At 42.3% G+C, this 18,797-nt stretch overlaps 6 protein-coding genes across 7 annotated transcripts; 3 read left to right on the forward strand and 3 right to left on the reverse strand.

Annotated features, from left to right (window-relative positions):
- Window positions 1-59: 59 nt before the first annotated feature.
- On the forward strand, window positions 60-5,033 carry LOC117134959 (exportin-5). Its single transcript, XM_033294606.1, has 2 exons — window positions 60-473; window positions 750-5,033. Exon 2 carries the CDS (start codon window positions 780-782, stop codon window positions 4,620-4,622), a length of 3,843 nt encoding a protein of 1,280 aa, XP_033150497.1. The 5' UTR covers window positions 60-473; window positions 750-779; the 3' UTR covers window positions 4,623-5,033.
- Window positions 5,034-6,410: 1,377 nt separating this feature from the next.
- Window positions 6,411-7,854, reverse strand: LOC117134961 (actin-related protein 10). The gene is made up of 3 exons (XM_033294610.1): window positions 7,679-7,854; window positions 7,454-7,606; window positions 6,411-7,386 (listed from the first exon to the last, which is right to left on the reverse strand). The coding sequence occupies exons 1-3, from the start codon at window positions 7,747-7,749 to the stop codon at window positions 6,474-6,476; spliced, it is 1,137 nt and encodes a 378-aa protein (XP_033150501.1). The 5' UTR covers window positions 7,750-7,854; the 3' UTR covers window positions 6,411-6,473.
- Window positions 7,855-7,998: 144 nt separating this feature from the next.
- On the reverse strand, window positions 7,999-10,489 carry LOC117134960. 2 transcript variants are annotated; one of them, XR_004458928.1, is made up of 6 exons: window positions 9,781-10,489; window positions 9,109-9,720; window positions 8,779-9,029; window positions 8,536-8,714; window positions 8,274-8,476; window positions 7,999-8,211 (listed from the first exon to the last, which is right to left on the reverse strand). XR_004458928.1 is itself a non-coding variant. In XM_033294608.1 (5 exons), exons 1-5 carry the CDS (start codon window positions 10,396-10,398, stop codon window positions 8,057-8,059), a joined length of 2,097 nt encoding a protein of 698 aa, XP_033150499.1. In that variant the 5' UTR covers window positions 10,399-10,448; the 3' UTR covers window positions 7,999-8,056. The 2 variants fall into 2 exon arrangements, 1 of the variants encoding a protein (XP_033150499.1); XM_033294608.1 differs by having other exon boundaries at window positions 8,779-9,720; window positions 9,781-10,448.
- Window positions 10,490-10,612: 123 nt separating this feature from the next.
- On the forward strand, window positions 10,613-13,039 carry LOC108605326 (CWF19-like protein 2 homolog). The gene is made up of 4 exons (XM_033294607.1): window positions 10,613-10,747; window positions 10,801-12,000; window positions 12,088-12,810; window positions 12,873-13,039. The coding sequence occupies exons 1-4, from the start codon at window positions 10,661-10,663 to the stop codon at window positions 12,999-13,001; spliced, it is 2,139 nt and encodes a 712-aa protein (XP_033150498.1). The 5' UTR covers window positions 10,613-10,660; the 3' UTR covers window positions 13,002-13,039.
- Window positions 13,040-13,372: 333 nt separating this feature from the next.
- On the forward strand, window positions 13,373-15,098 carry LOC108605887 (lymphokine-activated killer T-cell-originated protein kinase). The gene is made up of 3 exons (XM_017995702.1): window positions 13,373-13,712; window positions 14,019-14,377; window positions 14,438-15,098. The coding sequence occupies exons 1-3, from the start codon at window positions 13,453-13,455 to the stop codon at window positions 14,983-14,985; spliced, it is 1,167 nt and encodes a 388-aa protein (XP_017851191.1). The 5' UTR covers window positions 13,373-13,452; the 3' UTR covers window positions 14,986-15,098.
- A 1,164-nt stretch (window positions 15,099-16,262) lies between these two features.
- Window positions 16,263-18,593, reverse strand: LOC108605720 (partitioning defective protein 6). The gene is made up of 4 exons (XM_017995513.2): window positions 18,187-18,593; window positions 17,737-17,965; window positions 17,283-17,674; window positions 16,263-17,225 (listed from the first exon to the last, which is right to left on the reverse strand). The coding sequence occupies exons 1-4, from the start codon at window positions 18,262-18,264 to the stop codon at window positions 16,875-16,877; spliced, it is 1,050 nt and encodes a 349-aa protein (XP_017851002.1). The 5' UTR covers window positions 18,265-18,593; the 3' UTR covers window positions 16,263-16,874.
- Window positions 18,594-18,797: the final 204 nt, after the last annotated feature.

Below are 18,797 nucleotides of genomic sequence, written 5' to 3' on the forward strand. Positions count from 1 at the left end.
TGGAAAAAGAGATAGCCATAGTGTTGGGTATTAACATTGCAAAAGCAGCATGCGTCGTGTTTGGGCCGTGCTTTGACAGACAGAAATTCGTACAAAATTAAAAGACGCATAGAATTTTAAGCAGGCTGTAAGCATTTCAAATGTGAAATACATTTTATAGTCAGAAATATGCGTGAGTGGCGTTTAGTGTAACAACGAGAGCAACAGCAGCATCAGCAATTATATGTGCAAGCGCCACAACGACAAAGTAACAGAAGCAGCAACAACAGCAGCCTAATCGCCTAATCAAACGCAAAACTGCCGTCTGGTCTGTCTGTGGGCCCTAACCGCATTGGCGAAAAAATTCCGCACAAAAATCGAAAGTGTAGACACGCGCGCGTGAGAGGCGAGGCGAGCCGGTTGAGCGGAGGATAGCACAGCATATCGGGTAGAGAGCAAGAGAGAGAGAGCAAAAGTAAACGCCGGCAAATTGGGTAAGGATATCAAAAAAATAAGAACTTAAAATGGTGGTAACATACCGTTAGTATATGCTGATGTGCGAGTACTTTCAAGTTATTGTTGATAAGTTGGCAGAATTTACACGTTAGCATACATATAATTATAGCATACAGATATGTACATATATACCTTTGTGCATACATATATATGCATACATGTGTATGTACATATATACCAAGTTTGATTTTGATTTGCGTCTGCAAGCGCTGCAATTGCATCATTTTATTTATGCTCTCGTTATTTTCGTTTAGAGCGTCGTCGTTGCGGCTTCAGCCAGAGGTATGGATCAGCATGTGACAGAAGCGCTGGCAGCGGAGCTAGCCAAGGCAGTGGAGCTTATCATGAGTCCCATGACGCCACAACAGGCGCGTCTAGAAGCTTATATGGCCTGCGAGCGCTTTAAGGAGGAATCACCCATGTGCGCACAAGTGGGACTTTATTTGGCAAGCACGCCGCATCACGATCAGCAGGTGCGTCACTTTGGTCTGCAGCTCATCGAGTACACCATCAAATTTAAATGGAACTGCATCACGCATGAGGAGAAGGTATACATTAAAGATAATGCCATCAAGATGCTGAATTTGGGCGTAGGACCGGCAGAAGATCGCACTCTGTTGCATTTAAAGGATGCTCTCTCACGCATTATTGTTGAAATGATAAAACGTGAGTGGCCGCAGCAATGGTCGGACCTGTTACCCGAATTATCGCAGGCTTGCAGCAAAGGCGAGGCACAAACGGAGCTGGTGCTGTTGGTGTTTCTACGCCTGGTGGAGGACGTGGCACTGCTGCAGACAATTGAATCGAATCAGCGACGCAAGGACATGTATCAGGCGCTCAACAATAACATGAATGACATATTCGAGTTCTTTCTGCGCCTGGTTGAGCAGCATGTGACGACATTTCGAGAAACGACACGCTTAGGCCACTTCGATAAGGCCAATGCGCACAGTCGTGTGGTGGAAGTGGTGCTGCTTACTTTAAGCGGCTTTGTGGAGTGGGTTAGCATCAATCACATCATGTCCAGCAATGGCAAACTTATGCATTTCCTTTGCATTTTGCTCAACGACAAAGCATTCCAGTGCAATGCTGCCGAGTGTCTGGCGCAGATAACCAATCGCAAGGGTCAAGCCAAGGAGCGCAAACCACTGTTGCAGCTTTACAATGAGGAACCGCTGCGCTATATTTATAGCGCCAGTCAACAGCAGCCGGATACGAGTAGCACGCAGTCGCTGGAGCAGCAGCATAATTTTCTTAAAAAGCTGCTGCAAGTGCTGAATGGCATGGTGCAACAACTCGTGGCACTCTGGGGCAAAGACGATGCCACCCAACGTCCGGCACAGCTGGAGATTATGTTTGAGTGTCTGCTGCTGCTGGTGCAACATCCCTCCTTGACGGTGGCCCATGGTGCAGCTTTGATCTGGCAACTGTTGCTCAAACATGATGGTTGCTCCAAGGATTATCTGATGGTCAACTACATTCCAAAGCTAATACATACGTTAGCACCGCGCATAGTCAAATTGCCGTATCCAGCGCCCACCACAACAACGCCAGCCGCAGCAGCAGCAGGAACAACCACAACATCCCCAAGGACGGTGCCTACCACCGATTGCTATATACGCCTGGAGTATGACAGCGAGGAGGAGTTTGCCATATACTTTTTTCGCTGCCGCACCGACTTTCTGGAAATCTTTCGCCAAGCAACGCTGGTGCAACCGCTGATCACATATGGTTATTGCGAGTCCTGGCTGCAGTCACGTCTGCGTCATGCGCATCAAGAGCCGGAGCTATCGAATACCAGTTGCAGCGTGATGCATCCCATCTATCTGGAATGGGAGGCCCTGGCCAGCGTACTGGATGGCGTCTTGAGTCGCATTCTGTTGGTGACCGAACGTCCGGCTGTTGCCAGCGGCTTGCGCTTGCTGGAGGAATGCCTCAAACTGGAAACGAACAACACACTCATCTACTCCATTCTATTGTCTTGCATTTCGGCGCTGTTTGTCTTTCTCAGCATGTCCTCCTGCCAGCTGACGCCCAACAATTGTGTTGCCATGAGCGGTGTGTCATTGCTGCCACGCGTTTTGGATAAAATCTTTCGTGCACTGGTCGTGAAGCCACCAAATCCGCAGGAGCTAGTGCAGCAAAAGTCAGCCAAGAATTTGCAGCGTCATGCAGTTAGTCTGCTGGTCAAGCTGGCGCATAAGTATCCATTGCTCCTGCTGCCCGTCTTTGATCAGATCAACAATCATGTGGAATGCCTGCTCAAGTCAGCAGCAGCAGCAGCCAACCAACCAAACAGCAGCAACATCAGCATCAACAACAGCAACATCAGCAGCAACAGCTCCAACTCCAGCTCGCCACCACTTTGCCGCATGATACGCACCACGCTCCAAGAGGCACTCATACTTATCTCAAATCATTTTTGCGACTTTGAGCGTCAGCAACTGTTCATCGAGCACATTGTGGCGCACAAGCGCACGGAGTGGTTGCACTTTGGTGAATTGCTCAAGACCCCAATGGACTTTATCCATTTCGTTGGGCTGGATAAGGCGCCGGCCTATGATTTGAGCAACGATGCAACGCTTATGAATCGCTCACGCCTCTTGGATGCTCTGCATGTCGTGCTGGGCGTGGTTAAGCGCTGCACTTGGCCCGATGATCCGGATCGTGCACAACGTGGTGGCTTCGTTATTGGCTGCACGGAACTGGGCAATCCCATTTGTCGCAATCCAGCGACCAATAATGTGGTGCCATTGCTCCAACACGTTTTGTCCTTGATGCGCGTGCTCAATGAGATGTTCCGGCCAGAAGCGCTGGCCGCGCTAGCCGAGGGCTTTCGTCATATACACGGCATGCTGGAGCAGGACAAGAAGCTGCTGATGGGCATATGCGCCGTGCCAGTGGATCCGCTGGATTCGACCATTAAAAGCGAGCCCACGCCCTTTGAGAAGATGCAGGGCTTCATGACCATGATCATTGAGGGTTGCTATCACTTAATGGGCTCAGCGGGTCCCTCGCTGGGACGTGATCTGTATCAGCTGATGGGCCTGTCGGATGCGATCATAAACAACGTCTTTAGCTGTCTGGACATCATACCCGACTATCGTGTGCGTCCCATCATCCGTGTGTTCTTCAAGCCTTTTGTCTACTCCTGCCCGCCCTGTTTCTATGAACCGGTGCTAGTGCCGCTCTTTGCACACCTAACGCCGCTGATGTGCGAGCGTCTCACACGACGCTGGCATTATATATCCGCACTCTATGAATCTGGTCAGCTGAATGGCGAGGTGAACGATACACAGGAGGTGCTCGAGGATCAGCTGAATCGCACGCTCACACGCGAGTACTTGGATGTACTGAAGATAGCGCTTGTGGGTGGTCAGCTGGGCGAGCACAATGCTGCCTCTGGTGCTGGTGGCGGTGGCAGTGCACAGGTGGTGGCTATGGAGAATGAGGAGCTGTCTATGGACAGTGCGCCGCAGTCGCGTGCGCTGCAAACGGCGCTGCTCTCGGACATTATCTCCGAGCTGGGTGGCAAGCTGTTGCGTCACAATCTCATTGGTAACTACATGCTGATGACCTTGCTCAAGGCCATTGCCTGGAACGATGGCATGTGCAGCATGAAAGCCGTCAATATAGCCGCGCCCGTGATGCGTTTCCTTGCCGCCGAGCAGCTGATGGATGAGAATAAGGCGGTGAGCGCGTTCACAGCCGTCTTGCAGGGCATGCAGGTGCATGGCCAGCATGAGGCAAACCAGTCTGGCCTCATCACACTTGGCGTGCAATTCTATGAGCTGCTGCGTCCCAAGTTCCCCATACTCAGCGAGGTGTTGCAACATATACCGAGCGTCAATGCCGCGGACATACAAAAGTTCGATGAGAAGGTGTCTGTGGCTCCCGTCAAGGGCAACAAAGTGGATCGCGCCAAGAAGGATATATTCAAGAAGCTCACGGCCCAGCTGGTCGGTCGTAGTGTTAATCAGCTGTTCCGACATGAAGTCCAAATTGCCAATTTGCCGCCCATGCAAAAGAGCGTCTCCAGCATCCACAGCAAGGTCAGCAGCACGGATTTCATGGACAACAATCAAAATGCCAATCTGTGCAGTTTATTTCAACGCAACGAAAAGTGACAGATGGCAGCGTCAGCGTCAGCAGCAGAGCCATCAACAGCACCCGTAGCAACGCAGTGACAGCGACGTCGACGTCGTCGTCGCTCAACTAGAGTGTCGACGGCGACGACGACGACGACGACGAGAACGAATGAGCTTGAATTAACTGTTAACTAGGAGCAGCAGCTGGAGACTGCCCGACTCCGACTCCAACTCTAACTCCAACCCCGCCACTGACCAAGTCAATCGTCTGCAACGAAATGGATAAACAATTTTTTCTATTATTTATTGTATAACTCTTTTAACAGTTAAGTTTTCTTTTGCTGCTGCTGTTCTTATTCTCCCTATTCTTCGCTTGCTGTTTTTAGTTCTATTTATATTCTTTTTAACTTTAGCAGCTGCGCTTTGTTATTTATTGTACGAAATTTGTTAAATAATTTGCACAAGCATTACTTTTAAAACCAACAACAAACAACCAACCAACAAACACAAACGAACGATTAACAGTAACAGATAACAAATAACAATAACAAGAGACCTTAGCCTGGGGCCTAGGCTTAGCGTTTGTGGCATGCCCCGCTATAGCAGCCAGGCTCATTTCTTTTTATACAGAATGCTACATAGGTTTAACAAATTGAAACACGTGTATATTTAATACATTTTTTATACAAACGAAACAACTAAAAACACCACTAACTTATATAGATTATATATAAAATTGTATTTATATTTTGAAAAGATGAAGAAACCCCAGAAAGAGAAAACAACAACAGATAGCTGAAAAAGAGAAGTTGGAAAAAACATTTTTGAAATTACGCTTAGGAGTTTAGTTGATAAACAAAGAGTTATTATTATATAATACTATTACAATTAAAATTACGAGTATCTTGTACACACACACACACACACACACATACCTACAATCAAAGGGAAGCAAAGTAATATATTACTGAAATTATATGCATAAGCGCTTAGATAAATCAACAAACACATCAATCGAAAATAAAACTGAATTCAAATATGAAACTAACAGGATATATAAACTGTATAAGCAATAGGAGCATGACTCCACAGTGATTATGATTTGTATATGCAACAGCTATAACTAGGGTTAATGCTTGGAATAGACAATGCTTTCTACAACTATTGCAAGTCTCGACCATTGGACCCTCTGCACCATTTTGCACAGGGTCGAGAGAGCAACGAAATCAACTCATAATCATAATTGCACTAACACACATCCCTAGTAGAAATAAACCCTGCCTGCCTGCCATAGACAATTGATAAAACACATTCTTTTGAAACTAGTATACAATAATGCTGTTGAGAAATCTTACATATTTAAATAAACAGAGAACAATGCGCTAATCTAGAGTATAGGAAATATTTTTAATAATTCAAAATTGTAATTAAAGTTAGACTTTATCTAAAGTTTGCATTCAAAGTTTGTAGAAACAAGTAATATTTATCAGGAATAACCCCATTAAGATATACACAAAGTGCCGAAATAGTTAAAATAGTTTTCGTGGCAGGCGGGGCGCGGCGGAGGGTAATCCCCTGCAGCAACTCAACATACATATGTATGTAGTGTGATGAGTTGTGGAAGCCGCGACTCGCGAGCCACTAGCCTTGTTCCACATGTTCAGTCTGCAATAAATCACTTAAGAAATACTAGCTTTAAGTAAAAATCAGCATAAACATAAACATTTTTATACTGTTACATTTATAATACCATAATTGCAGTTCACAATTTTTGCATAATTACAAACAAATGTTAAGCAAGTTCTCAAAATAAATACGTATGCGTGTATTATGTATATATATATATATAGTATATTTAAAGTCTATATTTACTTATTTATTTGCCTAGGCTTAGCCTGCTTGCCTATTATCGCCCAGATTGCTCCAGTCGGGCACGTGCTCATGCCGCAAGTATGCCTCCTTTGTAAGAGAACGCGTTTGTATTAGATCCGTGGCACCACAGAGTGCGCCACCTAGCCAGGCGGTAAAGTTTTGCTTGCCAATGGACTGATAGAACTTGAACTGCAGTTCACCATGAAACCGCTCGGCATAGTAGCTATCGTTGGCCAGCAGCTGTTGCAGCTCCTGCTTAAGACGTGATTGCAAGCCCATAACCATGGCACCGCCGCCAATTACAAATATGCTTTCAACCAAAGCGCGACGCACGTCCAGCGTACACTCCAGTATGGCACGCAATATGAGATGCGGCAGGCTGTCGCGTTCGTTATTTTGCTCAAACATGATCTCGTAAACGGATTCGCGGAGGCTGCCGGGCACGCTAATGACCGCATCGCTATCACAAATGCCATAATCCACGCTTGGAGGTGGCACAGGCTTCTTGCTTTCATCATCGCTTGCCAAACCCTGCGCACGCTCAAATGTGGTAACAAAGCAGGTGCGTATTTTAATGTCCTCAAGCACGCTTGACGTAAGCAATGATTCCTTCACCCCTGTGGCCAGCAGCTGACGTTTAATCTCTGCATGCACAGCGCTGCTGCCGTAGCTGTGATCCTTGAAAGCTGACATAATCTGTACGCCGCTGTAGACTGGCATAACGGTTGTCTCGGTGTAGCCAATGTCCACCACCACGCCCGTTGGCACGGCCAGCGTAGAGAGCGCTATGAGATGCGCTGGCATAAACAGCACCGAGGAGACATCAAAGTGTAGAAATAGCACACGTGCCAGTGTCTCGCGTATAATTGTTTGACCAAAAATGTTTTCCACTATCACAAATTTGCGCTCTTTGGGGCTAACCAACAGATGTCTGCAATATAAAAAGAGTGTTACGTTGTGGCATACGCTTAATATATTGTTTTCGCTTGTGGCTATACTTGAAGAATATGATTTGCAAAAAGTCCACAAGTTGGTCATAAAGCTCCTCAGTGCTGGCATAATCAAATAACTGCTTTGTCTCGCCAGTCTTGGTCACCACTAACTCCGTGGGTATAATTTTACGCGGATGCGCCTCAGCCGCAAATCCCAGTCTGCAAAAAATAACAACAACAAAAATGCATGATATCACCCTTTTAACCAATAATGGTAGTCAGTTTGTATACTTGGTGTATGCATTGCCAATGTCCAGCACAATTGGTGGCTTCTCTTGCATTACGCTCTCATAAAGTGGCATAGTTACTATGCTATATTTATCTTCAGCTTGTAGTTTAATTTAGATTAAATTATCGCAACTAATTTTTCGTCTTAAGACCAGCAGAAACGGATGACAGTGTGTTGCGTGTTAACAGTCTACAGTTTCCAAGTAAGCAATTTTATTAAGCTGTAAACTAATCTAAACATGTTAAGCGTGCGAGCGCGGTAAAAAAAACCAATTTGAAGTTCGTTCAATTTGAATAATTCAAAATATAATATTAATGACAATCATAATGATGAATGTTTGATACAGGGTAATTGAAGAATATATTTGCTTTACGAATTGTTTAAGCTTTTTCGTTAAGTGCTGCAGTTAGTGTCTTACACTTGATCACAGCCAAGTCATGTAAATACCTCACACTATCCAGATGCAGCACGCTGTGCATTTGCATTTTCTCCTCCAACAAATCAAGCTGTGCTTTATTTAACTTGTGTGGAAAACCTAAGATATTAAGACGGCACTTGTTAACAAAGCGCAAACGATTAATTCAACGTATTAAATACCTTCAATTAGACAAACGCTAGTGTTACATGGTACTGTTAAGGATGCTGGATAGCGTCGAATTTGTTCTTCGGTAACATCGCCACTGCTGGTAAACTCCAGATACAATACTGTGTATATGGTGTGCGGAATAGCAGCTTTTATATCCAATATCTTGGCGCGACACCATGCATCTTCAAATTTAGCAATAACGTATTCTCTGAGTCTATGTTGTAATACAATAAGAATGCAGTTAGTTGCTTTTTGTTTTAATTAATGGCTTACACTGGCCTATATGGGTTGGCATCTTTGAATTCAGCGAGCAAGTCATGTAATTCTGTAAAGTCTTTTGCCTTGGTGCTATCGAATGCGCCAAATTTACCACGTGAAATGCTTTTGTTATCTACAATGAAAACATCAAGTCCTATGTCTGGATTGACGTTAAGGCGTGGCATAGGAAAAGGCTACACAAAAACATATATACATACATTAAAGAATTGTGTATTAAAGATGAATGTTTTTACTTACTGCAAGTAGCACAGGGTTAGTGGCCATGGCAGTGTTATCATTTGTAACTTGTATGGCAGTTGATTTCATAGATGAATTAAGTTTTGCCAATAGCGTGGGCCCAGGATTTTTCTGGAAAACTTCACTTGCTGTTACATCATCAAGTTTATCCTTAAATGCGCTTGTGTCTCCACTCGAAATGTCTTCTTTTATCTTCAATCCTTGAGCTGCCCCAGTGGTTTCACTTTCTTTAGATGAGCTTGTCTTAAAGTCTATGAAATCAAGCAATTTTATTGATTCATTAATTTCGTTAGGTTTTTGAGCTGTATATGCTTCAACAATTTTCTTAACTGTCTCATTCACCCAAGTGCATCCTTGAGCTGCCCCAGTGGTTTTACTTTCTTCAGATGAGCTTTTCTTTAAGTCCATGAACTCAACTGTCCCATTCGCCAAAGGGAAGTCAGTTGCCTTCGCCACGTTTGATTTGTTACTACTATCTGTGCATAGCGATGATGTGGATGTCGCTGATGACAATGTATTGGGTGCCTTAAACAATGGCATATCAGCACAGAATTCACGTATTTGTGCATTTAACAATTGGTGCGTATCGCTATGAAACAGCTCAACCTTATTACTTTTGTATCTTTTGGCAATGAATTTTGCACCTACAAATTGATTAAGAAAATCTTGAATTTTGGTGCTTAATGCATAGTTAGATACGTCCAAAAGCATCACTGGATTAATGTAGCAAGGTAAATCTATTATTTCTTTTCTAATTTCCTTAAGATTGGTTATATTTACTTGTCTGACAATGCCAAGATCTATGAACAATAGTCGGACAGAGTAATCATTACGTGTGGCAATTATTTTGCCTCGATAGTACATATCATTGTATTCAGCGATCACAAAAGAGAAGCGTTTTAACTTCTTAGCTTTAGGCTGATTCTTGCCCAATAGATTAATCTAAAATTGTATACCCAATTAACATTATATTTAAACAATAATTAATTAATAAATACATACTTTGTGCAATATATCGTTATAGTTTTTGGTATTTAATTCATTATCTTCCCGCACCGAACAATTATTCGGCCCACGAAATCCAGTTATAATGAAAGCTTTTAGATTGCTTTCAACTGACGAAGTTACATTGGGTGGTGTCACGTTGCTAACATTTTTGTTATTTTTATTATTGTTGGCTGGCATCTTTTTAGGGATAGTGCCATTAGTAGTATCGCAATTACTCATATTACCGATCGCCATCGCATCCGTTGCTGCCGATTGAAGCTCAGCGTTCTTTACTTGTGAGGTACATTTCAGCTGATCTTGCTTTTTTTCCAGCCCATTGCCTGCATTGCTTTCATCAACAGCAATATTATTGTTATCAGTTGTCGTTTCTGCCTTCTTGGTGACTACATTTGATAGTGGCAGCATAGGCAACACCGCGTCTCCTAGGGCGGAACATGCATTAGGATGCACAAGAGCTGGGAGCGGAGCACAAATATAGCGGTGACGCTGCCAGTCACGTATTTGGCAATCTTTGCCGCAATAAAAATCGCCACAGCGCTGACAAACAAGGCCACTTTGTTCTGCACAAAGCACACATTTGCCGCTAGGGTTTAATATGATATTCTTTTCCATTTTTTTAGAATGCTTGTAAAATTGTCTGTCTTCAAAAAAATCAGTTTAAATCAGGAATTCCTCAAATTTTTGGCACTTGATAAATGTGGCCGACGTCAATGAATAATGTATATCGATTTAAGCTTAGCAGCAAATGATAGCAGCACTCATTCGAAAAGTATGGCAACTTTAGCTCTGTTTACTAGATCTGAGAAATCGATTGTCAGTGCAACAGTGTTTACAATTCAGCATTTTATTTATAAGCAGTTGCTTGCACCCAAAAATGAGTTATATACAATTTGAGAGCGCGCGTGAAAAGGAAAAGGCACGACAGGAACTGCGTGAAGCACGGTCAGAGTTGTTGCAACAGGTATGTACAGCTGAAATAAAGATGAACAAGTGATAATAAGATTACAAATCTAGGCCAAAGAGCGGGCTGAGCAACGTAAGAAGCGCGAGATACAAAAGGAGCTGCGTGGGGAAAGCAATTGGATGCTGCCTGATTTGGCAAACAGATTAGATAAGATAGCCAAGACTGCGACGAGCCAATCGAAAAAGTCCAGCAAAAAGAAGAGCAAGCACAAGTCCAAATCCAAATCAAAAGCAGAAAAATCGAAAAAGTCAAACAGAAAGAAGCACAAGAAACAAAAATACAGCAGCAGCAGCGACAGTAGTAGCGATAGTGAGAGTGACGCCTCAAGCAGCTCCTCCACAAGCTCTCGCTCTGAGGAGCGAGAGCGCAAGCGACACAAGAAGTCAAAAAAAAGGCGTAGGCAAAGCGACAGCAGCTCTGACGAATGGGTGGAAAGCAAGCCTATTGTAGAGGTTGAGGCACAGACCACACTGCAGAGGGATAGCTGGATGACTAACAGCGATGCGCTCATGCTCAAAACATTTTCCAAAGAGCGGAAAGAGGCGCCCAAGCCAAATGAAAAGGTTCAGCAAATTGATGCTTATAATCCTGCCAAAAGCAAGCACGAGTTAAACCCATATTGGAAAAGCAATGGCACTGGTCTTCCGGGTTTTCAAAAGCCTAGTGTGGACGATGAGAAGGATAATACTACTGCTGAAATTGCTAGGAAAGCTCAAAAGCCCGCCAGCAGTACACGCAGCTGGCAAAAACCCAACGCTAGCCACCGAGAAAGACGCACGTCAACTTCGTCTGAATCTAGCCAAAGCAGCGTGGAGGTGGACGGAGAGGAGTGCGAGAGTCAATCAGAAGCAACCATAACGGATGAGTACATCAATGGATTGGCCAGCAAGGCGCTTAAAGCCGAACTCAAGGGCAATCTAGAGCTGGCCGCTAAGCTCAAAGGAACTATGGAAAGCGCAAAAAAGTTACGAGCCGATATACTCTCTGGCAAAAAGCCAGTCAGGCCCGTCACAACATCAGCAACCAAATCCAAAAAGCAGCAGGAACATGTGGTGCTTACCCGCACTGATGCCACCGGAAATGTGCGTCCATTAATGCAGGCATGTTCTGGCTCTGCGCAGCTTGATCCCAATTCTTTATACGGTGGCCGCAAGGGCGAGAAGCGCAGCAAGAAAAAAGTAGATACTCATGTTGATGGTGAACGTGTGCGTTACTTTGCGGACGATGATCGTTATGATATTAAACAGATGGCAAGTGCTGCAGCCTATTTTATATATATATATATATATATATTTATATCTTTATGTTAAACATTTTTCTCGTTGTTATTAATATAGTTTGAGCGTGAGAAGCATGCAACTGCAGCCGAGTCGAATCTGCAGTACGCTGATATAGTGTCGAAGCATAAAAATCCCAATGATGATCTGGAGGATATATTTGCGGACAAGGTTCGCAAATTTATTTCAAAGGAAGATGCTGAAAAACGTGAGCTAAAACAGGCCATTAGGGAGCATGAGAAGCTGGCCAGCACTCTGGAGAATTGTGAACGCTGCTTTGACTCTGACAAGCTGGACAAGCAGCTGCTAGTGTCTATGGGCGAGAAAATCTACATGAGCTTGCCCTGGTATGTGGGCCTACAACAGGGTCATTGCATCTTGACTACAATGCAGCATGTGTCTGCATGCACGCAATTGGATGAGGATGCCTGGGAGGAGCTGAGCAACTACAGAAAAGCGCTGACACGCATGTTTGCAGCGCAACGCAAAGATGTTGTCTTCTACGAAATTGCCAACAAGCTGCACAGGCGTCCACATCTTAGTGTACATTGTATACCTATTCCAGAGTCGCACGCTGAGCTGGCGCCGTTTTATTTTAAGAAAGCTATTGAGGAGTCTGAACAGGAGTGGTGCATTAATAAGCAGCTAGTATCATTGCGGCAGAAATCGCTACGTGCAGCCATACCCAAGGGATTGCCATATGTATGGGTAAACTTTGGGATGGAGTCCGGCTTTGCGCATGTCATCGAAGATCAAGATCGTTTTCCGGCCAATTTTGCGCAGGTTTGTGAAATGATCATAATGCTTTCGATGTGTTATTTAATATATTACGTTTACTCTTCCAGGAAATTATTGGTGGTATGTTGGAGTTGAATCCAAATACTTGGCGCAAAGCAAGCAAGGAAAAGAAACCCATTGATAAAGTTAAGTCTTTTGCTGAAAAATGGAAAAAGTTTGACTGCACAGAACAGTAAATGAAAAATATTTCATGTATATGTATATAAATATATGAAAAACGTGTCAAGAATCAAAAACAACTGTTCTAACTTTTAAAAATGGCGCGGTGAGGTTTTTGATAACTTTTTTTTAGCTATCGAACGCATCGAGTAGCGCGAGCATATTTTTAAATATAACGATCGACAGTGCTTGGACGAAAGAACAAAACGAACGAACAAGTGATGAATGAACAAAACGAACGATAAGGGGACGGGGAAACTGACGACTGAACAATAATCTGGAATGTAGTTCGCTCGTTCACTTTAATGAGTAGTTCAATCGAACTTATTCTGAACGGTTTGATACAACTCTACAACACTGGTTAACATTTTTTAAATTGTGTGTGTTAAGCGTCACTTTGCAATTGCCTTATTAATTTCGTTGCTGCTAATTCTGCTTTTAAAAACGATTTGAAAAAAAAAAAAAAAAATGGAAACTCCACGTCGCAAATTGCGCAACCTGCATTTGGAGAATGTGCAAAACAATAGCACGCCCATACAAGTGCCACCATCGCCAATGCTAAAAACACTTGGACATGGTACCGGCGTAAGCGTCTATCGTTTGGATCGTTCACCAAAACAAGGACACATACGCTCACCATGGGCTGTCAAACGCATTACACAACGCACACGGGCCACCAAGGATCCATTGTTTAATGACCGCATTATACATGAAGCAGCTATTTTACGGTGAGTCCAAGAGCTCTCTATCTTTAATGCGTGTGCGACGTGCATTTTGATTTTAACAATTTTTGGTATGTACCACAATATGTGCACAAATACATGGATATGCCTACAGGCGCCAGTGCATGTGTGTTTGTGCGTGTGTAAGCCTACTGCATGGTATTCTCATATGCGTGAGCTTGTATTGTTGATGCTGCGTGTATAGAATATATAGCCAGGGGCCTTGCAATATTGTGTGCGTGCCTTTATACATGCACAGCACACTTGGTATACAGTTATTTGAAGCATTCACCTTATTTTTTATATTGTTAGCAAACTGAATCATCCAAATATTGTGGGCTTTCGTGGCATCATCAAATCAGCCGAGGGCGTAGAGGCGCTGGCATTGGAGTTGTGCAGCACTTCACTGGGATTTATACTGGAGGAGCGTCATGATGAAGATTTGGGTCCACTACCCGCTAAACAAACCTTCAAATTGATTATAGATATTGCACAAGCTCTGGACTTCTTGCACAACGAGGCCAAGTTGCTGCATGGCGATCTCAAGTCGTTCAACGTGCTTGTCAAAGGTGAATTTGAAATTTGTAAGCTATGTGACTTTGGTGTCACTCTGCCGCTAGATGAAAATGGTGAGATCAATTTTCATAAAAATCCGCAGCTGGCATATGTGGGTAAGCTTAAAGCCAAATTATTGTATGAATATATATTAAAGTATACAAGCTAATTTGCAGGTACTCCTCTCTGGTCAGCGCCAGAGATAATCGATGAAGTGGAAATAATTGATGCTAAAGCAGATATCTTTAGTTTTGGCTTGATTATCTATGAGACGTTGGCGCTGGTGCCACCACACATGCTAGAGCTGAATGATGCCTTAAACAATAGCTCGGGAATGGAACTGGACAGCTCGCAGGAGGGTTCTCTGCAACGCAAACAACTTAACTATACAGACAATTCTGACGTTTCCACAAGGGAAGCCGCTGCCACAGGCACTGACGAGAGTGTGAACAGCATCAAAGATGCCACAGACTATGAAGATGATGATACTAAAGAGAATGACATTAGCGACTTTGTGCTGAACAATTTGGAGCAAGGATATGGCACAAGACCACCGCTACCAGTTGCCTTTCAGCTCAGCGACGACTACAATTGCGTGGTGGAGCTGTTTTATTTGTGTACGAATGCCCAGAGTGAGGATCGGCCAGCTGCACGCACCATCTGGCAATGCTTTCAAAAAAATGCAGCCGTTGTATGTGCCGCAGCTGAGGCTGGTAGCGATTAAATGCATCCTAGATTAGTATTAAAAATAATTGTTTAAGGTGGCATTATAATCCTATGTACCTAACTTTTTAAATTACACACACAAATTTCTTGACGTAAATTGCAATTGTAAATTTGCTATTCAAATACTGTAACAAATTTAAACATTACTGCGAAGCGTTTTTCATTTATAATAAACAATATGGCAATAACAAGAAACTACCAATGTGTTATCTATTAAATATTTCGTGCATATCCCCAGAACAATTAATTTTCAATTATAAAATAATGACGATAGTTTTCAGTGCACTTTTCGAGTTCACTTAGATTTATTTCAAATACATGCATCAAAATGTTACTTTTGTCTTATACATACATACATAGGGCATATGTATATGTATTGTGTTTGTGTTTTAGCATAGCGCAAGTTAATATAAGAGTTACGCACTTTAAAATGAGCGAGCGAGCGAGCAACAGCAATGCATGCAGTTCGTTGTTGCTTGCTTACTCGCTCGTATTCAAGTTAAGTTACATTTCGTTCTCAATCCTCTCGAGCGTGCTGATCTCTTGCTAAGGCCTATGCCTGCCGTATATAGTTTGTATTTATGTGTATATAATCTATAGTTACATTGTTCGATTCTTGTTAGTCAATTGATATTTGTATGGGTGTATATAAATAATTGGTGTATAATTTATTAATTTCATTTGCGCCACTTAAATTTGACGCAATTGCCTGCCAATTGCATGTAAGGATATTGGTATACGTAAGGATATTATATAATATTAAATGATGGTGTCTTTTAATTTTTAACATTTATCTCAAGTCTAAATTTATCTAAAATTGTATATGTATGTATATTTTTATTTTAAATTAATTTGTTTTTGTAGTATCTAAAATATGCCTGTCTCTCATATATGTTTTGTTAACTTTCAATTCGCAGTTCTGTTTTAATTTCATAGTTTTTTGTTTTTTCTTTGCTTCATTTTTAATTTGACTACAATATGCTTGCATATAAACTCTATTTGATATAGTACGTATATATACTTAAGTATGTATGTTTATAGTTGTAAAAAAAACGTTTTGCGTTGCTAGTTGAAGGCGCTGTTGGTGTTCGGTAGTTTAGTAGTTATAGATTATCTTTTACATAGAAAAACGTTAAATAACAAAACTCGTACGAGTATTAGACACACTACACAAAAAGAATACATAAAACAATTTAAAAAAAGTTACATATATATATATAGTATAATATAGTTAATAAAATGTATGGTATATAAGTTACACTTTTGTAAGCTCGCACAGGTTACATACAAACAATTATTAAAAAAAATTTAAAACAGAGTAAACAAAAATTAAGTGAAAATTGTAAGTACATACAAATTTGTGGTTTGCAATGCGTAAGTATATGCGCGTGTGTGTATGTGTGTGCGCTTGTGCCGCAGAATATGTGTATTTATGTGTGTGTGTGTGTGTGCGTGTGTAAATGGAATGCAAATTTGGAATCGGGTTTTATATATAGATGCGGGCTTAGTTATGATTAAACAAAATTGGTTTTTACAAATAGAATTCGAATGTTCTCTCGCTCGTTTCGTACCCGGTACCTTATTGTATGTGCATGCTTTTAATTTCAACGCTTACAGTTTGGGAAATATGATAGTAACAAGATATTTGCGTTCCGTTTCATGTTTAGAACTAGAATACATATTTGTGATAAGGCGGTGGAATAACAATTTGGGGTCTTGTTTATAACTTGAAATGGGGAAAACACTTGCACAAAAATGTAAATGGAATGTGTGGGACGCTAGTTGCATATACAATACCAATATTATATATATTATAATGTATATCATGTGTATGTGTTCCGTGTGTTTTTGTTTGTCTTCTAAGTCGCTCTGTGTTTTGTGTTTGCTTTACAAGTGAAGTACACCATCCTTAACATCGCTGGCCATAACAGTAGATGCATTGGAGGCGTCCTGTTTGTGATGCATGGACGGTGATGATGATGCCGCTTGCAATGTTACTGTTGCCGTTGCTGTTGTGGGACTTTCATCTAGCGTGACGCCCGTCAAATCAACAATATCATCCTGGTCATCGTGTTCCAGCTCATCGGAGGTATTTGTATGATTCGTATGATGCGAGCCGCTGGACAACTGACTATTGCGCGAGAATGAGCCACGATGCGTTGAGGTAAGCGTGCGCTGATTAGCTGGCTTTACAGTAATAATCAGATTGGAGCTGTTGGCGACCATCATATCGGTGACCTAAGCCACAAGACTATAAAGCTTTTTGCATAGACGATTTAAATGATATATACACACCTGATCCAGTGTTTTGCCGGCTACCTCAATGCCATTGACTTCAATAACTTCATCGTTCACCGCCAGCAGGCCCGTACTTTCAGCCAAACCGCCTGGCACAAGACGTGAGATAAATATCCCTGGCTGTTTCTCCAGGCCACTGGCAGTGACACGCACCGAAGTACCGTCGCGTATATAAAATCCTAGAGGCTTGTCGCTGCCATGCTTGAGCAAACGCACGCGTCTGTGCGTCTCTGGCACAATGTCCACGTCAATAATGGCTGACACCTGGCGAAAATCATGTGGTATAGATATTGATGGCGCTTTGGTTTTCACTGGCGTATGTCCAAGTATGCTGCCAATAAGGTTGCGCGGTTTCATGGTGCCAAAGCCAGAATATTCGTTCAAGTCGTCTGCAGAAGAGTGTACAAATAGTTAGTTCTCAGTCTCTTGGGTTAAAAAGGACGACACTCACCTTTACGTTGCACAATAACACGCAAAAGAGGACGCGCTGTTTTGAGCGCACGCCCAAAATTGTCGTCGTTGTTGATGGGCAACAGGTCGTTGTCGCGCGGATCAATGTAGAGTATTAGAAACTGTATGTTGGCTAGCTTATGCAGCTGCTTGATGAGTGATGCGAACTTGTCGAAGCTTTGCTCGGCTTCATGCCGCTTAAAGCTCCAGCGTCGAAACTCGGCATCAAACTACAAAATGAATAAGCACCATTAAGGTGAAATTGTAATTTTATGATTGCTATTTAAACACGCCCTGGCAACATTTGCCAACTGTTGCAGCAACATGAGCGGCAGGCAACAGGCAGTCAACGGCATGAATCAGCGCTGCAAGTTGCTGTCTTATTGTTATTCATGTAGCTGCTATATATTTAAATGCTTTTGATATATTGATTCTGAATTTGGGCACAAACCTTTGATTTAACTTCAATTAGATTGCTTTCAGCATTTGCCGCTGTTGCAGCAGTTGTGTTTATTTTATTCTTCGACATTTTAGCCCAGTTCTTGTTCTTCCACTACCACTCGCAACAGCAGCACACAAACACAAGTTTACTGCAGCACCGACACAACCAAAAACTACTACCACAGCAGCCCGAAACGCAGGATGTTCACAATTACAATTAAAACGTACTTAATAAGCTTTGATTTCAAAATGCTAAACTAAAACTAAATTATGCGTTGGCGTTTATGTTATGCACTAGTGTTGGGTCGTTCGCGAACGAACGAACAAGTTTTGCCCTTTTCACTAAAGTGAACGAACTGAATCGCTCAATCTTCATCGTTCCTTTTTGTTTGGTTGTTGTTATTTTGCTTGTTTATTTGTTTTTCAACAGACAGAAAAATCAAACCCAAAAAGACGGATTTAAATCTAATGCACAAGGCATAAACAAAGACGATCCATGAACAAAATTAATAATGAATAAAAGCAAACGAATCAAAAGAACGACTTAGTTAAGAGATTAAAAATGAACGAACGACTTTATTCAGTGAATTGAACAGTGTTTACACAACACTAGTATGCATT

Source organism: Drosophila busckii, chromosome X, assembly GCF_011750605.1.
Source record: "Drosophila busckii strain San Diego stock center, stock number 13000-0081.31 chromosome X, ASM1175060v1, whole genome shotgun sequence".
In the NCBI taxonomy this organism is placed as follows: Eukaryota; Metazoa; Arthropoda; class Insecta; order Diptera; family Drosophilidae; genus Drosophila; species Drosophila busckii.

Coding starts and splice junctions, on each gene's coding strand:
- LOC117134959 (XM_033294606.1), top strand. CDS start 780: ATGGATCAGCATGTGACAGAAGCGCTGGCAGCGGAGCTAGCCAAGGCA.
- LOC117134961 (XM_033294610.1), bottom strand. CDS start 7,749: ATGCCACTTTATGAGAGCGTAATGCAAGAGAAGCCACCAATTGTGCTG. Junction 7,607..7,678: donor ATTGGCAATGCATACACCAA/GTATACAAACTG, acceptor TATTTTTTGCAG/ACTGGGATTTGCGGCTGAGG. Junction 7,387..7,453: donor TTGCAAATCATATTCTTCAA/GTATAGCCACAA, acceptor TTTATATTGCAG/ACATCTGTTGGTTAGCCCCA.
- LOC117134960 (XM_033294608.1), bottom strand. CDS start 10,398: ATGGAAAAGAATATCATATTAAACCCTAGCGGCAAATGTGTGCTTTGT. Junction 9,721..9,780: donor ATAACGATATATTGCACAAA/GTATGTATTTAT, acceptor ATACAATTTTAG/ATTAATCTATTGGGCAAGAA. Junction 8,477..8,535: donor GCCAACCCATATAGGCCAGT/GTAAGCCATTAA, acceptor ATTACAACATAG/ACTCAGAGAATACGTTATTG.
- LOC108605326 (XM_033294607.1), top strand. CDS start 10,661: ATGAGTTATATACAATTTGAGAGCGCGCGTGAAAAGGAAAAGGCACGA. Junction 10,748..10,800: donor GGTCAGAGTTGTTGCAACAG/GTATGTACAGCT, acceptor TTACAAATCTAG/GCCAAAGAGCGGGCTGAGCA. Junction 12,001..12,087: donor GTTATGATATTAAACAGATG/GCAAGTGCTGCA, acceptor TTATTAATATAG/TTTGAGCGTGAGAAGCATGC.
- LOC108605887 (XM_017995702.1), top strand. CDS start 13,453: ATGGAAACTCCACGTCGCAAATTGCGCAACCTGCATTTGGAGAATGTG. Junction 13,713..14,018: donor CATGAAGCAGCTATTTTACG/GTGAGTCCAAGA, acceptor TTATATTGTTAG/CAAACTGAATCATCCAAATA. Junction 14,378..14,437: donor TCCGCAGCTGGCATATGTGG/GTAAGCTTAAAG, acceptor GCTAATTTGCAG/GTACTCCTCTCTGGTCAGCG.
- LOC108605720 (XM_017995513.2), bottom strand. CDS start 18,264: ATGTCGAAGAATAAAATAAACACAACTGCTGCAACAGCGGCAAATGCT. Junction 17,966..18,186: donor TAATTGAAGTTAAATCAAAG/GTTTGTGCCCAA, acceptor TTCATTTTGTAG/TTTGATGCCGAGTTTCGACG. Junction 17,675..17,736: donor TGTTATTGTGCAACGTAAAG/GTGAGTGTCGTC, acceptor ACTCTTCTGCAG/ACGACTTGAACGAATATTCT.